Here is a 20292-nt window from a genome sequence, read left to right on the forward strand (position 1 = left end):
ATCAGTCCCTGTCCTTTTGGAGCTTGCAGCCTAAACTCTCAACCACACATGCACTGGGGTCAATATTTCTCAGAAGCCAATTAATCTACCCATATTTCTGGGATTGTGGGAGGAGACCGAAGCACCTGGAGGAAACCCATGTGAACATGGGCAGAGCATACAACATCTACAAAGATAAGGCCCTAATTGGAATTAAATGCATTACCTCAGCATGGTAATACAGCGATGGTAACCACTGTGCTATTATGCCACCAACTTATAGCTGCTGCATCAGTCCTCTCCTGTCACATCTGATATGTTTGTGGGGCTCTTGTTCCTTCTCTCCATAACTGGGCTTATGCACCTTTTTATGGGCGACTCTCCCCTCTTCATATTTGGTCTCTTTGCACTTGCTTTGTGTGGTATTTCCCCCTCAAAACATACTAGGGGGGGGGGGGGGGGGGGGGGGGGGAACAACTCCCCTCCTCCCTGGGACCCCAGCTGAGATGTCCCCTCTGCAGGGCCAGCCCGAGCCTAATTTTGTGGTAAGCGGATATAGATTTTGGCGCCCCTTGTTGAAATAAAGCCTCATATTTCGGTGTGTGAAATATTGGGAGTGCATGTAATAATGTAACAATGACAAAATGGAAGCTAAAGATCAAAATACCAGCTTTATATACACATGGCTATAATTTAATACTATACTCAGTGGTGTCAATAGTTTGGTGTAACCGAGTGTAGTAACTAATGGTGTCACCCTACATGGACCTTCTCTTGTGTCAGACAATACAGAATCCTTATTAATAATATACAATGGACCCAAAAGAGGGAAAAAAAAACACACACATTAACCTCCAATGTGTGGGGCCCCATGTGATAAATAAAAAACACATACATAGGCCCCCACATGAAAGTAATAAAGCACATAGGCTCCACATTAAAAAAAAATCAAAACACATTCTGCCCCCACGTAAAAATAAAACAGATATCGCTTTGCAGAAAAAAAACCGCACATAGATTCCCACATGAGAAAACACCACACACATTAGCATCCACATAAAAGTAATAAAACATATAGGATTTGCATGAAAAAACAAAACAAAACACACACATAGGCCCCTACATGAAAATAATTAAACACACACATAGACAGCCACATAAAAAAGACACACACATAGGCCCCTACATGAAAATAATGAAACACACACATAGACAGCCACATAAAAAAGACACACACATAGGCCCCTACATGAAAATAATTAAAACACACATAGACACACACACAGACTGCCACATAAAAATGTATGTGTTATAGGGCCCCTATACAGCAGGCCCACCCTGGGTGTTAAGCTACAAATACACCCTAAGAAACATATTCAGGGAGAGGGAGACAGCCAGTGGGTGACAGGGAGAGGGTGACAGCACTAGATGACAGGGAGTGGGTGCCAGAGAGAGGATGACAGGAAGAAGGTGACAGGGAGAGGATGATGACAGGGTGAGGGTGATGGAGAGAATGACGACAGGATGAGGGCGACAGCACTAGGTGACAGGGAAAGAGTGATGACAGGGAGAGGGTGAAAGCACTAGGTGACAGGGAGAGGGTGACGACAGGGAAAAGAGTGGCAGCACTGGGTGACGGAGAGAGGGTGACAAAGGGTGACAGCAGTGGGTGATGCCAAGAGACAGTGAAAGCAGTGGGTGACAGGAAGAAAATTAACAATGGGTGAAAGGGACAGGGTGACGACAGGCAGAGGGAGACAACCAGTGGGTGAGAGGGAGACGACAGGGAGAGAGTGACAGCACTAGGTGACAGGGAAAGGTGACGACAGGGAAAGGGTGACAGTACTAGGTGACGGGGAGGGTGACGACAGGGAGAGGGTGACAGTACTAGGTGACAGGGAGAGGGTGACGCCAGGAGACGGTGACAGTGACGACAGATCCCCGGCGTCCAAGCAGCAGCACAGCCAGAGAGAGCTGGGGTTGGAGGGGAGGAGCGGGGAGAGCGTGGCCCCTCCTCCTCTTCCAGCCGGGCACAGACTCTTAAGCTGTGTCACTCTGAGGGGGAGGAGCTCAGGAGAGGGGAGGAGAAGAGAGCGGCCACTCCTCCCCCTCCAGCTGTACCCAGCCTGCTGTCAATCAACAAAGTATGGGCCGATGTTCCGGCAGCGGCTGTGGCTGGCTGCCGCTGCGCAGCGGCATATGAGTCAGTGTGACTCATTGTAACTCCAGCAGCACAGCGGTGGGACAGATGACGCCCTTACAACTTGGTGCCATACGCGGCTGCGTACCCAGCGTAATGGGCCGGCCGGCCCTGTCCCTCTGTTCTCACTGACAGGAATCAACACAGTAGGGATGGCCATCAACCATTGATAGTCTATGGACGATGGCAAGTATTTTTTTGATGGTTTTATGTCTGTGGTACAAATTCATCGAAGGTAGAGCCATCGATGTCCATCACTAGCTCTATGTATCACTCCACCCTCTATTTCTCTGACCGGACAAGTTACACAGAGCTGCATCACTCTACCCCTCTCTTCACTAACAGGCTACACACAGAGGGCCTGATTCAGAACTGCTCGCGAGCGCTGAGCGCTCGCAAGCGGGCCGCTGGTGCCCTAGTGCGCATGCACACAATACATCTCCCCTTAGTTCTTTCTTTTGAAAGGTGAAGAAAAAAAAAAAAAAGAGATTTACATTATGCTCTCATTGAGCTCATTGACCTATGCAGAGAGACACAAGAACACTGCACATGGCTGACATAACTGATCATGAAACAGGGACAAGGGAATGAAGAGCATGTCCTATTTTTTTGCTGTCCCTGATGCATCATCTGCTTTGGTAAGTTGTCCATCTGCACTGCAGCTAAGTCTCTCCAAAGATAAACAATGTCTACGTGAGTATCGGGGACCCCTCTGTTCACCAGTCCAAAATATAGAACATAAGGGTTACTAATTAAATATGACAATTTGCGTCTAACAATAACAGTGAGAGAATTGCTAGCAACACCAGTCTAAATCCTAGAGTCACAATCTTATAACCTTGAACCATAGCCATAGAAGCTGGCCAAAACATTCTGCGTACATAGGGGAGTAAAATGTATGTCCTACGAGGTTATAAATAAAATCAATACACCCGCATCATCTTGTGAGAATGAATGATTTTTTACTGTTAGCTTTTCCAAAAAGCTTTATTAATAATACCAAAGTGTTTATCTATATCAGTATTTCTCAAACAGTTCACATTTTCCAGACCACTTAGCTGGTGAACAGGAGCATCCATTCTTAACTGACACATTCTAAGGACCCCCAGATTTTCTGCAATACATGGACTTAGAGCTGGAGGACAGAGTTTGAGAAAAAGTGATATACATAATAAATTCAAGTGCTGATAAAAATTTATATCATCATGTTAGTATGTAGTTTGTATGAACTCTGACCCCTCCCACCAGTTTAATACTTCCAAGCAGCTGGTACCATGTACAGTATGGATAAAGCAGAGTGTGGGCATACTTCTTTTCTGTTTTTCACATTTTACCTTGTGCTATCATGGCTGCTTTCAATAAAGGCTATAAAAGGCCTAGTTGGGTGTGATTCCCAATCCAGCCCTTGGATAGACGTTACCCTCTGTACCTGACAGGTGAGTGCATTTAACTGCAATTTAATGGCGTTTTGGCACTTTGTGTGGATCGGTAACTAGAAGTACAGTGCTGGCGGCTAGAACATTTGGGAGAATCACAGGATTGGATGGCTGCAGCACCAGAGACAAGGAAACTCCTTTATTTTAGCATATGTTGGTAAACTCCATCCAAACCAAATGTTATGTTTTAGGTGAAATTCTTCGTCTGAGAATAAGTTTTCCTTTAAAGTGGGAAGAAATATGGATTCTCACCTTGATTTTCTAAACTAATGTCCATCACCCCATGTTTAACTTTCATATGACGACTGAGGTTGCCTTTCAGGTTGAACTTGCTGGAACAATAGGGGCATTTAAAGGGTTTGTATCCGGCGTGAAGGTGCATGTGGCCCAGCAGATTATACATTCGATTGAATGACTTCCCGCAAACCTAGATGAGAAAACGATATGAATAAATAGGCAGACATAAATGTGCAGACTGATTATCAGTGCCTGTCATGGGATGCGGTGCTATGGACTGGCCTATTCTCTATTACCGGAAACAAAATGAGACAGGGCATCACAATGAGACTGCCAAAACTGAAAAAAACAAAAAGTGGAGCCAAACGGCATACTGTACATGGCCAGGTGTCTTCTGGTGTCATAACTGTAACTGGGGTGGGGGGTCCTCAGGTTGCAGTTTAACATGTGCTTTTTGTTTTTCAGTTTTAGTATTTGCAGTAAGGTACAGTTTCCATGTTTTTGACAGAACAATCACCAGGTTCTTGTTTTAGAATGGTAAATGACAAAAATACAGTGAAATGCTTTCTTATACTGACGTGTACCCATTGCCTCTGCTTAGAGACAGCCATTGTGGGGGCAGAAGCAGTAAGAATGCAACCTGTCATTTCACTTTGAGCCAGTAGCCTCACTCTTGACCATTGCGACCATCTTTTTTGCCGCTCGCATAAGCTGTGGGTGGTCACCCACAGCTATGCGAGCGGCCAGGAGGCCGCTCCAATTTTAGGTAGGAGGGCCCTGATTCAGAGCGAGCGCTCTGGTCAGAGCGTCTGGCTCTGAATCAGGCCCAAAGTACCAACCAATCAGCTCCTAACATTTTTCAAACACAGGGGTCTATTTACTAAGCTTTGTAAGGAGATAAAGTGAACAGAGATAAGGTACCACCAATCAGCTCCTAACTGTCATCTCACAGGTTGTGTTTGAAAAATGACAGTTAGGATCTGATTGGCTGGTATCTTATCTCCGTTCACTTTATCTCCTAACACAGTTTAGTAAGTAGACCCCATAGTCTGTAAAGTGACAGTTAGGAGCTGATTGATTGGTACTTTATCTCTCTCCACTTTATCAGTCTCCAAGGCTTAGGACAAGATTTGCAACAGGGGTGGGGAACCTTTTTTCTGCCGAGGGCCATTTTGATATATAAATAACATTATTTGCAGGCCTGGTGCAGGCCACACCCCCTCCAAGTGACATCACACGGGGGCGGGCCACAATCGCCGGTGATTACAGCAATGCCCTGAGCATCCTCAGGAGCTGGTTGGGCAGCAGTGCGACTGTCTGAAGCTTCCTAAGGACTCTCCAGGCGGTACTGCTGCATAGATTCTGGCTTCTAGGCACCCTGCTAGTCAGATGAGGCTAACAGAACAAAGCTCCAAGGGCCAGACCAAATGATTCCACGGGCCTTATATGGTCCCCGGGCAGGAGGTTCCCCATCCCCGATTTACAATATGGCTGTCTATACTGTATAGAGAAATTATAGTCAATGCCTATTCTGCTCTGAAGATGCATACAATGCTACATAAACACAACACAATAGGTCAGGCCTGGCCAACCTGTAGCTCTCCAGCTATTGTAAAACTAGTCCCATTAGGGAAGCTAAACCTGTGGCAGGGCATGCTGGGATTTGTAGTTTCACAGCTGGAGAGCCACAGACTGGCCAGGCCTGCAATAGGTTAATTTCAGGAATTCCTGGGTAATTAAAATCACTGAATTTGCGTCATTGCCATCCACACAGTCAAGAATAGCCCAGTGCAGAATAGCCCATTATTGAGGGGAGATTGTCTGGCTTGTACCTTGCATTTGAACGGCTTGACAGGGGAGTGCACTATCATATGGGTCTTCAGCGTTTGCTTTTGCACAAAGGTCTTAAAGCAGATATGGCACTGGAATGGGCGAACACTGGCATGGATCAGCATGTGACGCTTCATGTTGGCATGCAGAGTGAATTCCCGCCCACATACCTCACATTTAAATTCCTTTACTCCCTGAAATAAAGAAGAAATCATTTATATCAAAGAATGATCAGACATGTGTGAGACATTAATTCATAGTCCTTATTATTATTATTAACAGCTATTAATGTAGCGCCAGCATACTCTGTAGTGCTTTAATAATTGGACATATCGGGTCCTGGGTACACATCAGAACAAGATAATAAACGACGGAACGATCACTCATTCCGTCCTTCATTACACTGACAGGCGCCTTATGCGATATCGTTAAGATGGATGTGCAGCACATTCAGCCTGACGACATCGCATGCGAATGCAGGAGCGCACATACTGTACATACTGCACGATCTGTGGTTCAGACTTGGCCAAATCGGCAAAATCAGAACGTCATCGTGCCAGTGTGTACCCGCCTTAAGAGGGCTCTGGTCACAAGCTTACAATCTGCAAAAATAGGAGTTTGATGAATAAAGTGGAACAACAAGGTTTGCTACAAACAGAAACATGTGAAGAATGCAACCTATCAATTCTCCAGCATCTAGTGCCTTCTCCGAGACATATATTTGTGACATTATTTTTTTTCATGTAAAACAAAACCGAAACGAGAATCCTCACTTCAGTTAAGTAAATCCTTCAAATTATTATAAGGAACATTGTTGGTTTTACATCTACACAACACAAGAGGGAGCCAGATAGTTTCGTAACTTTACAACCAATAAGTAAGAAAAAAAAACAGCAAGTCCATCTGCAATAACTCAGGGAACGGAGACATTGGTAGACGTCATGCTTTTTTTCTTTTCTTTCATAAAGTCATTCAAAATTGAGTAAATGAGTAAGCACCAGTTTCCAGTGTAGTCCTAAGACGGATGGGGGATAATAGGACTGTCATGAAGGTTTATTAAATGTTCACAAAAGCTCACTCATGGCATGTATTGTATGTAGCAAATGTATGAAAGATTTTTTTTCATATTCCATGGGTGGTCCCACTATCCAGACTACTGGCAGAACACAATATATTTTACATATCAGTGGGACTTGCAGAACAGGATTAGCAACCTGCAGCACGCCTGTTATTGTTATACAACACCCAGCAGGCTCTGATGATGTTGTCCATAAATAAGCATGCAAGGTAGTAGGAGTTACTGTTCATCATACCTGCTTGCATAACTTTCACAGAACTTTCTGTATTTGCAGGGTTTTCATTGGTATACCCTTTGAAGAACTTTATTGGGGAAAGAGGGTTCAGTGAAAATGCTAAAGGCATTGTGGGGGTTATAAAAAGCCAAACTTTAACCTACCTTGTGTGTAAGTGAGTGTTGTTTCAGATGGTGGATTTGGCTGAACTCCATCCCGCACTCCTTACAGACAAACGGTCGCACATTCTGATGCTTCAGCATATGGTTCTGCAACTGACTGCGATAGTGGAAGGATTTGTTGCACTCCATACACTGGTACATTGTAGGTCCTTGGTGTGATGAGATGTGTCGTTTCAGCTGTGTTAGAGTAGCAAAGTCCAGACCACATTCAACACAAACATGGCACCTGCCGTTTTCATGTTTTACTTCATGGGCTTTCAATTCACTGGGATAGGCAAAGCCCCGACCACAAAAGCGGCAGCTGTAGGGTTTGATGTCTGTGTGGAGTAACATGTGTCTTTTCAGATGGCTGGTCTGTGTGAAGGCTTTGTTGCATACCTCACACTTGTGCGGTCTTGTCCCTTGGTGAGTGAGGAGGTGAGTTTGTAAATGACTTGGCTGTTTGAAAAGTTTGTTGCAGTGTGGACAGGAGTGGGGCTTGATGCCGCTGTGGCCAAGTATGTGTGTGACTAAGTTGTATTTTGAGGTATAGGATTTCTCACACATCCGGCACTGCCACCGCTTCTGGCGGTCACCAGCCTCCACCAGATAAGAATCATCAATCTGGACATTTATGTCTAGCCTGTCCAGCTGGGCCTTTTTGTTACGTTCAATTGTGTCCGTTTCAAATTCGTTAGTCTCTGGCCAAACATAGTTTTGAAAAGTTTCCTCTGTCTTAGGAGATCCGACAATATGGGCTCTGGCGTCACTAGGCTGCATTAAGCTAGGGCTAAAACTGCATTGCCTTTGCATACTCCCCAAATTGGAATTCCCTGGTGTCAATGGCATTGGTGGAAGAGGGTATGAGTTCTGGAGCGGAGGCTGTAAAATGTGACTATAGTCAGACTCTACCTCATGCCGTGGTCTTTCCCTAAAGTGGCGAGGTCTCTTTGGCCTCCTGCGAAACGTGCTGAGGTCAATCATTTTCACAGTACTGTTTTGCACAGCGTTCTCACTTGTCTGCTCCAGAGTATCTTGTGAAAATGTTTCCTCACTTTCTCCCTCTTCAGTTTTGGCTTCTACCACTACCTGGCAGATCTCTCCATCATCTTTCTCCTCCTCAGGCTGTTCATATTTAATTTTAGGAACTACTCTGACTGGCAGCCGCTTCTTCCTCCTTGTGTGTTTTTCTGAGTCCAAGGCCTCTTCTTCCAGCGGCTCAACTGCAACCTTTCCCCCTGAGTTCAGGTAGGTGTCACCTTCTGGCTGCTCAGCCTCAATAGGTCCATTATCTGAATAGTCACTCCTGGAGGCAGGAAAGAAACCACTTGGGCTGATTGTGGCACCAAACAGCTCATTTTCTGACACCAGGCCCAAAACTGCAGCCTGTGCAAGAGACAGCACCACCACAGCATCAGTCTGGGTGCCAAAGTCAGTGAACCGTTCCATTTTACATATCATCAGAATGGTGTGCCCTCCCTACAAAGAAAAAAATGAAACATTTTTATTACGTTATCTTAAGATATAATTTTCATCTAATTTTTGAGATGGAATTACAAGTCTGCGTTAGCAAATAGAAATATTGTTTATATAAACTAGCAAAACGACATGGATACCGTGATGGAGGCTACCTGTGGTATGGGAAATACACCTGGATCAGTTTCTAATTTGGCCGTATGAATGGACTAATCACATCGAGCCTGTTACTGCAGTCAGCATATGACACACTTCTAAAGAGACGATATGGAGAAAAAGATTTTCAATGGAATCATTGTAGGGAATTGTACTTGTTTTGTGGCCTCGCATGTGTCAATAGTGGGCAGCACGGTTTCCATAGTGGCTAGCAATACCGCCTCACAAACATACGTTTGATTCCTGACTAAAGCACTATCGGTGTTGAGTTTGTATGTTCCCCCATATTTGCGTGGGTTTCCTCTGGCTACTCCAGTTTACTCAAACACTCAAAAAACATACTGGTAGGTAAGTTCACTTCTGACAATAAGTTAACCCTAGTGTGTATGAAGGATGCGTTCGGCATCCCGACGATTTGGATGCTGACGCCTACATTACCGGCGCCGGAATACCGACACTGGTCATAATCCCGCGCCAGCATCCTGACCACTGGGATGTCGAAGGTAAGTAGTGGGGCTGGAGGAAGGGTTAGGTGTAAGGGTTAGGCACTAGGGGGATGGTTAGGTTTAGGCACTAAGGGGCGAGGGTTAGGTTTAGGGTGCAGGGTGGGGGAGGTTAGGTTCAGGCACTATCGGAGGAGGTTAGGGTTAAGCACCAAAAGAAGGTTAGGGTAGGGAGAGGGTTAGTATACCATCCAACAAGTGTCGGTGTGTTAACTCTGGCGTCGGGATTCTGACCTACAGTATCCCGACTGTCGGCCAGTGTGTACTCAACTTTATTTAAATATTCTCTGTAAAACAATGCGTAATATGTGTACACTATATAAATAACTCAATAAAAATAATAAATAAAATAATTAATGGCAATATCGTTGTGTGGCCAGCCTGACTCATTTTGCACAGTAATACAGGAAACAGGTAATTGTAAAAGCAAATATTTTTAGACATTGTAGGGAACACAAAACATTTATAGTAAACCATACTTGCCAATTCTCCCTGATTGTCAGGGAGACTCCCTGAAATAGAAGCAATCTTCCCGTCTCCCTGAAGAGTCTAGAAATTTCCCTGACTGCACCTAAAGGCGCGTATCCACTTGCCGACAGTGAAGGACTGAACGATTATTATATCGTCATCGTTCGTTAGACTGTGCAGTGCCCACACTGAAAGATATGTCATTCAGTGCAGGCACCCTCCCTCATCCCCGAACATGCTCAACCTGATGATATCGTCAGGTTGACCGTCATGTTCGAGCAATGAGTGATGCCGACAACGACCAGCGGGACTGCGCATCGCTGGTCATTGTCGACATTTTTCTGCACGATTAATGAGCGACTGAATGATAACAATGTCGTAATCGTTCAATCGCTAATTTTTCTCCTCTAGAGGATACGTGCCTTTACCCCCATTATGAAACTTATATATATATATATATATATATATATATATATAACAATAGAGATATGTACATTCAAATGGGATCATTAGTATTGTTTCCCTACATTGGATATAAGGCTCAGTGATCCCTATGGCTGCATGTATTCTCTGAAAAGTATAAATGTGTTTTCATCAACAAGTATATCTTATGGTGTATACACACGGGACGACTGTCAGTGATAATGATATCGCTGAACAATCTCCTCTCGATATCAATCATCCAGTATACCACCAACGACCCGCGATCAACGATCATGGGTCCCTATAGTAACCTGGTCGATATCGACCAGGATGGCCTGCATGCATGGGCGATGGACGATATCGTTATCGTCCATACGTGCCTGTGCATCGCAGGTCGTTGGTGGGTTGTTAGGGACCAAAAAATGCATGATATGAACGATATGATCGTTATTATTCATAACGAACATTTTAATAGTCCCATGTGTACACACCATTACATCCAAATGTAAAAGAGCCCTGAAGCTGTTAGTAAGTACATTTTATGACACACCTCTCAGATGTAGCAGTACACACCCACTTTACCGCCACGCTCATAGGTGTTGCTTCCACAATCTCCCTGAAATGCTTTTTCAAAAGTAGGCAAGTATGTAGTAAACTATGCATTCGTTTTTCTTGTATGCTACAGATTTCCTTTTTAGCACAAGAAAAGTTTAGCACCAACACAGTGCTTTTCAAACGAAAATGGGTAACTAGTTAAAAGCAGTGGGCAATAAATGTGAATATCACATTCAGAGAATTTTTGCTCAGGCAGTAAAACACCCATTTTCCTGACTTCGCCCCCATTTTACCTGTTCTAATGTTACATTATCCCAATATTTACGGTTGTTCTCTTACACAGACCCATCATTTCCTAATCAATTTCAATGGACTATTTACCTGTTTTCACACAAAATTCTATGCATCAAAAAATTACAGGACTTTGTAACTTGTAGTTGCTTTCTGGTAGTTTTTTTTTTTCAATTTTATAATATTGAAATTGTTATGACCAAATAATTAATATTTTAGTACTGGAAAATTATAAAACAGCCAAATTCTCTAAAAATTCTTCTTTTAACCAGTTTGCGTTATGTCTACTTGGGAAACATGGCATATAGTCCTTCCCTACTGCTTTTTATATTGCGAGTAAGCACTTTCAGCTACTCTTTGCCAGGTCTGGCCATTTGGGTTGGGTACGGGATCCCGGCGGACAAAATCCTGATGCTGGCATCGTGACAGGGCTAGGATACCGACACCTGACGGTCAGCATCCCAACCCTCCCCCCTCTCCCTGGTGTTGAAATCTAACCTCCCCCTCTCCACGCTCTAAGCCTACCCCCCCCCCTTAGTGCCTAACCCTCCCTCAAGTGCCTAACCCTAGCCCCTAGCCCTAACCCTCCCCATAACTCCACTCAGTGGCGTAAGTTCATTCCAGGCGCCCAGAGGCAGACAGGCTATAGATAGATGAAGGCAGCAGCTGATGGTCTGACATGGAGCTCTCCATAGTGTATGGTGGCTTCTCAGGTGCCGGGAAGGGGTGCCATGTATTGGGCGGCCATGACAGTACACTCCGGGTACATAGTTGCAGCCCTAAGTGGGGTGAATATGTTGTGGACAATGGAGGAGGTGCCCCTTCAGAGCTGGAGCCCGGCGGCATGCGCCTCCATTGTCTCCCATAGTTCTGCCACTGACTTCACTACTTACCTTCGAGATGCCAGCGCCGAGATTCTGACAGGTGTTGGGATTCCTGTTGTCTCCTGCTGTAAATGAAAGGCGGATGAAAAAAAAACACATTCTCCTATGCTATAATTCCAGCACATATTTATTTTCAAAGACTTGGTATGGGAACATTAACAGCTGCTTTAATTACAAGAAAACATGGCACAACTGATTTCATCTACAGGAGAATAAGACTGTTGTAATGGAAATTAAATCTAGAAGGAAAGAGTACAGTGTTCCAGACATGGTCCCTAGGCTAATGTTAATCACAAGGGGTTAGCAAAATGCCTGGGATGAGATATGGCGGAATGTTAGGAGTTGATGACACTTCAGACCGGATCAAACATTTTAAAGCTGTTCTCCAAATCAGTTAAAAAGACTGCAGACCACTAAAACTGTATTTTTTAACACTCAAAAGTGTACATGAAACCACTAAGTGGCTGCTGTACATGTTGAATGGGGATTGAATGTTGAATAAAAGCAGCTGTTTGTATGGTTTACGGAGTTCCAGTCACTATATGGTTAAGGGGAAAAAAATAAAGCCGGATATCCTTCCTTGTAACAATCAATATTTGCTCTGTCTGTTCTGGGCTCCAGGGCAACTTGTCTGATAAGGTGAGAATGCAACCTACCTTCTTCATATTAAAGGGAAGATATACCCCACATACAAAAATATCTATCTAACTTTAAAAAAATAAAAATAAAATTTCACTCAAACATATGCACTTCAGTTGGTCTTATATGAGAACCTTGAACCTTGTGCCCAAACTTGTTATTTAGGATGGTTAGCCAGCTTTAATAACCCAATACCTTTTGAAAATGAATAAGACTATTAGGGACCTATGTATCAGGCTTTTTGATACATAAAATTAATGTATTGCTCCTATGTACTAAAAGCAAAATCTAGGAGATTTCACTGAAATCTCTGGCAAAGTGCTAATTAGCGCTGCAGATCGAAGTCCCCAATATTATCAATCTGACCCCTGCGTACTAACAGGCCCGCTGAGAGCCGCAGCGGGCTCAGGCAATAGGGGGCGTGGCCTAATCGCAGGAGGCATGGCCACGCCCCTTCCTGAAAAAAAAAAAAAAGATTTGCAGCATCGCGAAGTGGTGCTGCGCGCTGTGGAGGGGGCGCTCTGGGCCCCCTCAGCCCTGCTCAAAGCCAGGGGGGGCGCGATAAGTGTGATCACTCCCCCCCACAGGCATAGGAGACTGCTGTGGCTGCTGCTCAGCAGCCACGAGCAGTCTCCACTGCAGCTCAGCACACGCTGTGTGCTGGGCTGCTGTGAGGGAGGGGGAGCGGCGCCGGACCCGGGCCCCCGCTGGGCCCCTCAGGAAGCCCGGGCCCCGGTAATCTGTACCCGCTCCCCCCCCTCTCGGCGCCCCTGCGTACTAACTCCAAAAAGCAAAGCTTTTCGGAGTTTAGACCCAGTAGTTTACACCATCTTCAGATGGTGTAAAGTACTGTAAGCTTATTGGGGCTCCAAGTGCAGGAGAAAGATCTTTCGATCTCTCCCCCGCAGCCCCTGGCCAGTTCTGGAAGCTGACAGTGTGTCAGCTTCCCCAGGAGAAGTGTGAAAGACTTCTCCTATATGCCGGGGATATAACTCATGGGGACAGCGGCTACCACAACTGCTGTCCCTGCGAGTTCCCCATAGTACATAGCCAGGATATTTTCATTAAATATTAAAATATTCCTGGCGAGTTAGGTACATCTCTCTCAAAGCCCCTGGCTGGCTCCGGAAGCTGATGCTGTGAGCATCGCAGTGTCAGCTTCCCCCGGGGAAGTATTTCACTTCTGTGAAAGACTTCCACAATTTGCTGGGGATATAACTCGCGGGGATAGCGGTTACCACAACCCCTGTCCCTGTTAGTTCCCCTTTGTACATAGCGGGGATATTTTCATTAAAAATGAAAATATCCCCTGCGAGTTGGACCGATAATAATCTCGGCAGTACCACGATTATTGATACATAGACCCCTTAGTCTTCATTCTAGCACCCTGCACCTCTCACAACCATTGCAGTTCTTCTATCCTGTCTGGAGTGTCGCCCTCTCCTCTGGTGCTTCTTGCACACTCAGCTAAGGGAACAACCGCTGAGATACAGACCAAAGTGTGCTAGAAGCACCAGAGCAGAGAGCAACACTTAAGGCAGGAAAAAGGAACTGCAAGGGTTATGTCAGTTGCAGGGTGCTAGAATGAACATTACACTATACTGCTGTCATGAAGCCACTCTCCTTAATCACAGTAAAGGTGGATACACATTAGACAATATGTCGGCCAATTTGCTATATCGGGTGGGTACACACGGTAAGTGTGTACCCACCTTAAATCGAGAAAACATAATTTGTGGATCAAAAGATTATTAAAAAAAAAAGATGAATTTGGATATTCCTCGCTCAGATGACTAATTTATTGTTACAGAAAAAAAAAAGGGATTTTCCCTCCAGCACACCGCAGCAAAATCAACAAAAATACTTGAATCCTACATGATAATAGAAATTCAGAGGTATTTTTCTGTAGCTCAGTGTAAACCCCACCCTTTACAAGCACCTGTGCAATGTCATTAAGTTGATGTGAGCGACCACCATACTTTTTGACTAATTTATTGTTGTACATGGCCTTGAACAACTTTTTAAAGTCCCCATACACCTAGCCGATCACACGTTTTTCGACTTGACGTATGTTCAGTCTTGTGGAAATCGTGCATTTTTTCATCCAATGCGCGCTCCCGTGGGTCCTTCAATCGTATCTTATGATCATATGTCCATCGTATCGTGTTCAGAACATGGCATTTTTTTTTTTCATGCGATCCATCGTGTGGCAATACAGTCATTTCAATTACTGTTTGTCCCTATTCCCTAATGAGCACGTGAGGCACAGGATCGATCATACGATTGATCCTGTGCAAAGAAAAAAAAAACGTGCCAACGGAACTGCAGGGTAATCGGATGTAAAACGGATCGGAAGCTGATCGTGTAGGTGTATGGGCACTATTACTCTTTACTTTCAAGCATTTTTCTGTGTTTTTCACTTCTGTTTTAAGAATCAGGTCTTTTTTGGGGGGGGATTTCCTAGGGCAGTGATTACCAAACTGGGTGCCAGGACCAAATTGTCAATGCGATAGGCAGCCGCCAGCACTAGTTATGCCTATCATAAAATATGTGGACAAACAAAAACCCTGCCCTTCAACTCATAACTGACCCTAAAGCTGGGTACACACAGACAAATTGCCTACATCACTTAGTGTGCATGGGTGGTTGCGCGCTCCCGCTGTCACTAGGTTTGATGTGCTGCACATCAAACCTAGTGAACGTCGCTAGCGAACTGTGGTATGCTGTGATCGTTCCGTCCTTCTTTAACTCGTTCAAGTGTGTACGGGCAATCCCCACTCAAGGGCATTCGTTCTCATGTCGGAATGAATGCCCATCGCTCCAGTGTGTACCCACCTTTAGTATGACAGATAAGCACAATTTACGTAATTTAATACTTTTTTCTGAAACTCTTGGCATAGGGGGTGCCGTGACAAAAATGCTGATTCTCTAGGGAGCAGTGACTCAAGAAAGTTTGTGGACCATTGCCTTGGGGCACAACACAAAGCTCTCTGCGTATATTTTTATTCAGTGCACATTCTATAGCTGTGTCATATCCATGAGCAGTGGAAATAAGCAATTGGCCTGATGATGGATGAAAAGCTAGTACGGGTAAAGTCAGCAAAAAAAATATTTAGCAGGAGTGTGTGTACGTACAAGATAATAAACTAGTTTAATGGAAATGCCCTTTAAGTTTTATGACAAGCAATTGTAGTCATTTTAAGGAGGAGTATGCCAAGAATCAGAGCATATTATTGCCTATAATCCTCGTTTCTTGCCCATTGTATGCCCTCAGTCTAAAGTTATTACCAGTAACACTGATTGTCAGGAGAGGTGTACTGATCTAGTGGGAGGCAGTCACCTGTCCACATATGAGATTAAGGGGTCTATTTACTAAGCAGTGTTAGGAGACAGAGTGAAAAGTGATAAGAAAGTGATAAGGTGCCAGCCAATCAGCTCCCAACTGTCATATCACAGGCTGTTTGAAAAATGACAGTTGGGAGCTGATTGGCTGGCACCTTATCACTTTCTTATCACTTTTCACTCTGTCTCCTAACACTGCTTAGTAAATAGACCCCTATGTTATTGAGGGCGGGGCTGCATGTGACAGGGAAAGTGCCATGATGTGCGGAGGGAATGGAGGAAAGCCGCAATATAAGGACGGAGACTTAGATAACAGAAGGAGGAAGGTTGCCAATAACACAGTGTAGAGGGGTGCAAGTAAGGCATCACTGCGTGTCGGTAAATAAATTCATAGCTCAGGCCACACTGCCCCCATACATCCGCTTGCAAAAGTAGCCATTACCAATATCAGCGTCCAATTGTATCATCCATATACCTGGTACAAGAGATCTGTCTGAAATCAGATGGGTCTCTGTGTACTCGCAGCTCTGAATATCCCACAATTACCACTACAAGCCCTCAGAATGCCAACTGACGCCCAGTTACACCCATTCCTCCACAAGCAGTGGAGATGTGCCTGAGATGCGTATGTCTCGAAATGTGCGTAGTACCATATGCTCCGCTCAGGCACATGCACAATGCAGAAAATCGCAAACCAGAATTCATACCTCCCAACATTAGTGAATATAAAAGTGGGACATATAGTGCGCCGAAATTACACGAATAGGGGATGGAGCCTACCGTCGATGGGGTGGAGCTTACCGTAAGTGCACCCTGTTTGGTCACTCTGGGGGCATGCCCAGCACCCCCGGAGATGCTGGGCTACTCCCAGAGTCTCAGACTGCACAGTAAAGATGCCGTATGCATACCTACGGCATCTACTCAGTGTTTGCTCTCCCCAACTTCCCCCACACACCGTGGGACATTGCGGCCCGCGGGTGGGACAGTCCCAGAAAAACGGGACTGTCCTGCCCAAAGTGGGACAGTTGGGAGGTATGAGAATTGTGTACAACTCAGATTCAGGCCCTTGGTGTGACACTAATATTAGCTCCCAAAAAATATTTATAAACACAAATAGAAACTGTTGGATATATTTACTAAAGTGCGGGTTTTTAGAAGTGGAGTTGTTGCTCATAGTAACCAATCAGATTCTACTTATATTTTATCTAGCATCTTCTAGAAGATAATAGCTAAAATCTGATTGGGCAAATACTCCACTTTAAAAACCCACACTTTAGTAAATATACCCCTAAGCCTCTGCACAAAATAACACATAGCCATAAAGTTCACAACTAACTAGCATTAGGAAGATGTCAGTGACACTGCATGTTATCACTAGTGGGTACTAGCATATATATTACGCAATGTTGGCCCAAGCTGGCACAGATAAATGTTGAGGTTAGGATCTCTTTCAGGAGTAGAGTAAAGCTCTATACACACTAGACGATATGCTCCTTGAGCGATATCGTCTAGTGTGTCTCTGGCAGGGTGTGCTCAATGTCGTTCATGACATTGAGCACACCCACTGAACGATATCATTAACGATATTGTTCAGCGCCGGGCTCTCTCCCCCATTCCCCAACATGCAGCAAGCTGACAATATAGTCAGGTTGGCCTGCATGTTTGCCAGATGAACGATAAAGAAGAACGACCTGCGGGAAAGCGCATCGTTGGTCGTTATCGTTCATCGTTTAGGTGAAAAAAATGTACGACAAAGTGAATGATAACTATATCATTCAGTTGTCCACTTTAATCGCCCAGTGTGTACGCACCTTTAGCAGCAAGGTGTCTTTTTATTTATTTCAACAGTGAAAATTTGGGGCGATAAGAAATAGAAAGGGTAGAGAAACATGCTGGAACCAATATGGCATTGATCTAGGATCTGAAACTCCTGGTTTTTAAAAAAACAAATCAGTCTGCAGCAAATCTTGTGCAGGAACAGCAGAACAAGTACAACAGTTTAAACCTTTTTAGGCAGTTCTAATGGAGATTTTCCAAAAGAGAATTTACTATAATGGGCAATTCAAATATATGGGAAAAACTCTCATAAATAAATAAAAAAAAACTAGGAACCATGCCACCCAAAATGCAAGTTTTTCCTCCAGTAATCCCAGGGCTAGGCAGTCTGGGCCAATTCCCTCCCACATATAACAGGAGAACTAATGTGAATTCAGCTCACATTCAGTTAGCACCAGGGCTCTGTTAGATTATGTTTTTTTTATTTCCTACAGGATTACAAATTTCCCATTGGACTACCCGAAAAAGAAGAAAGTAGATTTATTTTATAACAAAGCATAGAAAGGGGGTATTTCATATTAAACCATCACTAGTGAAATACTTTTTTTTTTAAATTGATCAAAATTGACAGAATTTGCGTGATTTAGGATTAGATCTATTTAGTAGATTAGAAAGTTTGTTCAATTACTTCACAATGTTATTATGCTGCTTTCAATTTATATGAAACTGCTAAACAAAATAGATCTGTAATATATATCCCATATTTTGGTTATTTATTGGTTCAGACAGTCAAGCATACCGAAGATAACCTTCAAGAGTCAGTAATCTATGACAAAATAAAACAAAAAACACAGAAAAACAAACTATTTAGTTGAATGTAGCTATATTGCTTTATGTTACACTTTTTTTTTAAATCTGTAGATTGTTGATTATGAATATAGTTATTCAAAATGTATACATGCTCAACATTCATAGCATCAGCAAAGAGCCTGCTATTATCCTTCATATATTATAAACTAGCTGTTGCTTTGCCCATGATGAAATCACTACTGCCAAAATATTCTTTATTTGAGGAGTTATAGTTGTATTGCTTTGCATAGGCGCTCTGTTGCGGAAGTGGCCCACGTGACCAGCAACGCTATACAGACTGGTGGCAGCAGCGCCTCACCCACCACTCACGCCAATGTCACTGTGTGCCCTGTGCACAGACTGCTATGTAGCCTATCCTATTCCAGTGACGTGTGGTGAGGTCAATGGCTGGGGAGGCACACATGGAGATGGGTCTGAGTGCTGGGAGCCTGTCTCAATACATTTTGTTTTTGTTATTGCTCACCTTTAACTTGATCACGATGAAACAAAGTGCAGGTTATTTCTCGGAGTTCCTACTACAAAATGATGCAGTTTTCATGAAACTCTTTTCCATAGTTTTTGCGCCAACTTGGAACAAACATACAGAGACAGCGTTCTTATTATATTAGTATAGGTGTGGAGGAAAAACAGAGCATACAGAAACTAGGTACATATAAAAGGGTAGACGTCGGGAAGCCGATGGACGGAATCCCGACCTTCGGCTTCCCGACCGTCTCATCCCGGCAAGGGTGAAATGACAGGCGTCGAAATCCCGACGCCTGTCATTTTCCCTACGCCGGGAGCCCAACACCTGGCTTTCCGGTCGAAGGAAAGACGCGCGCGGACAGCAGCGCGGTAAAGGGGGGGGGTAGGTTTAGGGTTCCTGGGGGGGGGCTTAGGGTTAGGTACCCCCCCAGGAGGTTAGGTACCCCCCCAGGAGGTTAGGTTTAGGCTAGGGGAAGGGAGGGTTAGGCACCCCCCGGGGGATTTAGGTTTAGGCGGTGGGGAAGGGGGGGGTTAGGTTTAGGCTAGGCACCCCTAAGGGAGGGTTAGGGGGTAGAATAGGTTAGTCAATACTTACCTTTCGACGATCGGGATTTTCACTGCTGCCGGGATGCCGCTGTCGGGGATTGAAATCCCATATAAAGTAGACAAAAATTGTGCCCTGCTAATTAGAAAGCTTACAATCTAGTGGGAAAAGGGCCCAGCTTATACAAGAGGAGATGGGGAAAATAGTGAGGGTGTGCCAGTATAAAGCTTGTTGCACACCTATACAATCATTGGGCCGTTCTTTTGATTCCCAACCCGTTCATGCAACATATTATGAGTGTGTATGCACCTTCGATCATGATTTCTTGGAAGAAAACTGGTTGCATTGAAAGATCAGGTTTTATGTGCAGTTTAATTTTCATCCGTTTCCACGGTACAATATGGGACAAATAGTGAAGAGTGTAGGCACTTTCCACCGTTCTGCCCGTACTCCTCTAGCGCCACCTTTGTGTTTTTTCAGCAGATATTTTAGACAGAAGAGTTTCCTGGATCACAAGTTAGACTCTATAGGTGTGTACGCATGAATCGGCACTTTGAACGTAAGTGGAATCGAAAGTAAAATCGAATTGAAAGTATGATTGTACAAGTGTATACTTAGCTTAAGTAGAACAAGAGGGTTAAAATAAAGGATAAAAAAGTGGGATTTCAACAGAATTTTCAGATTTCATGACTAGAGGTGAGTCTGATCGGGTGTGAAAGATATTCACGGCTGAGTAGTAGCACCCAAGACATCTTGTAGGTGGGA

At 44.3% G+C, this 20292-nt stretch overlaps 1 protein-coding gene across 3 annotated transcripts in view; it reads right to left on the reverse strand.

The window, feature by feature from the left end:
* ZNF710 (zinc finger protein 710) overlaps positions 1-20292 on the reverse strand; it is a 77523-nt gene that overhangs the window by 3912 nt on the left and 53319 nt on the right. Inside the window, exons 3-6 of one of the 3 annotated variants that reach the window (XM_088473015.1) lie at positions 11901-11956; positions 7139-8614; positions 5685-5876; positions 3868-4042 (exon numbers count right to left, since the gene is read on the reverse strand). In XM_088473015.1, the coding sequence (XP_088329141.1) occupies positions 3868-4042; positions 5685-5876; positions 7139-8614; positions 11901-11956 (1899 nt within the window). Of the gene's footprint in view, positions 1-3867; positions 4043-5684; positions 5877-7138; positions 8615-11900; positions 11957-18981; positions 19086-20292 lie in introns of all 3 variants that reach the window. The other 2 variants (XM_088473017.1, XM_088473016.1) reach the window with 2 other exon arrangements.

Source organism: Taudactylus pleione, unplaced genomic scaffold, assembly GCF_031769625.1.
Source record: "Taudactylus pleione unplaced genomic scaffold, aTauple2 ptg000129l, whole genome shotgun sequence".
NCBI lineage: Eukaryota > Metazoa > Chordata > Amphibia > Anura > Myobatrachidae > Taudactylus > Taudactylus pleione.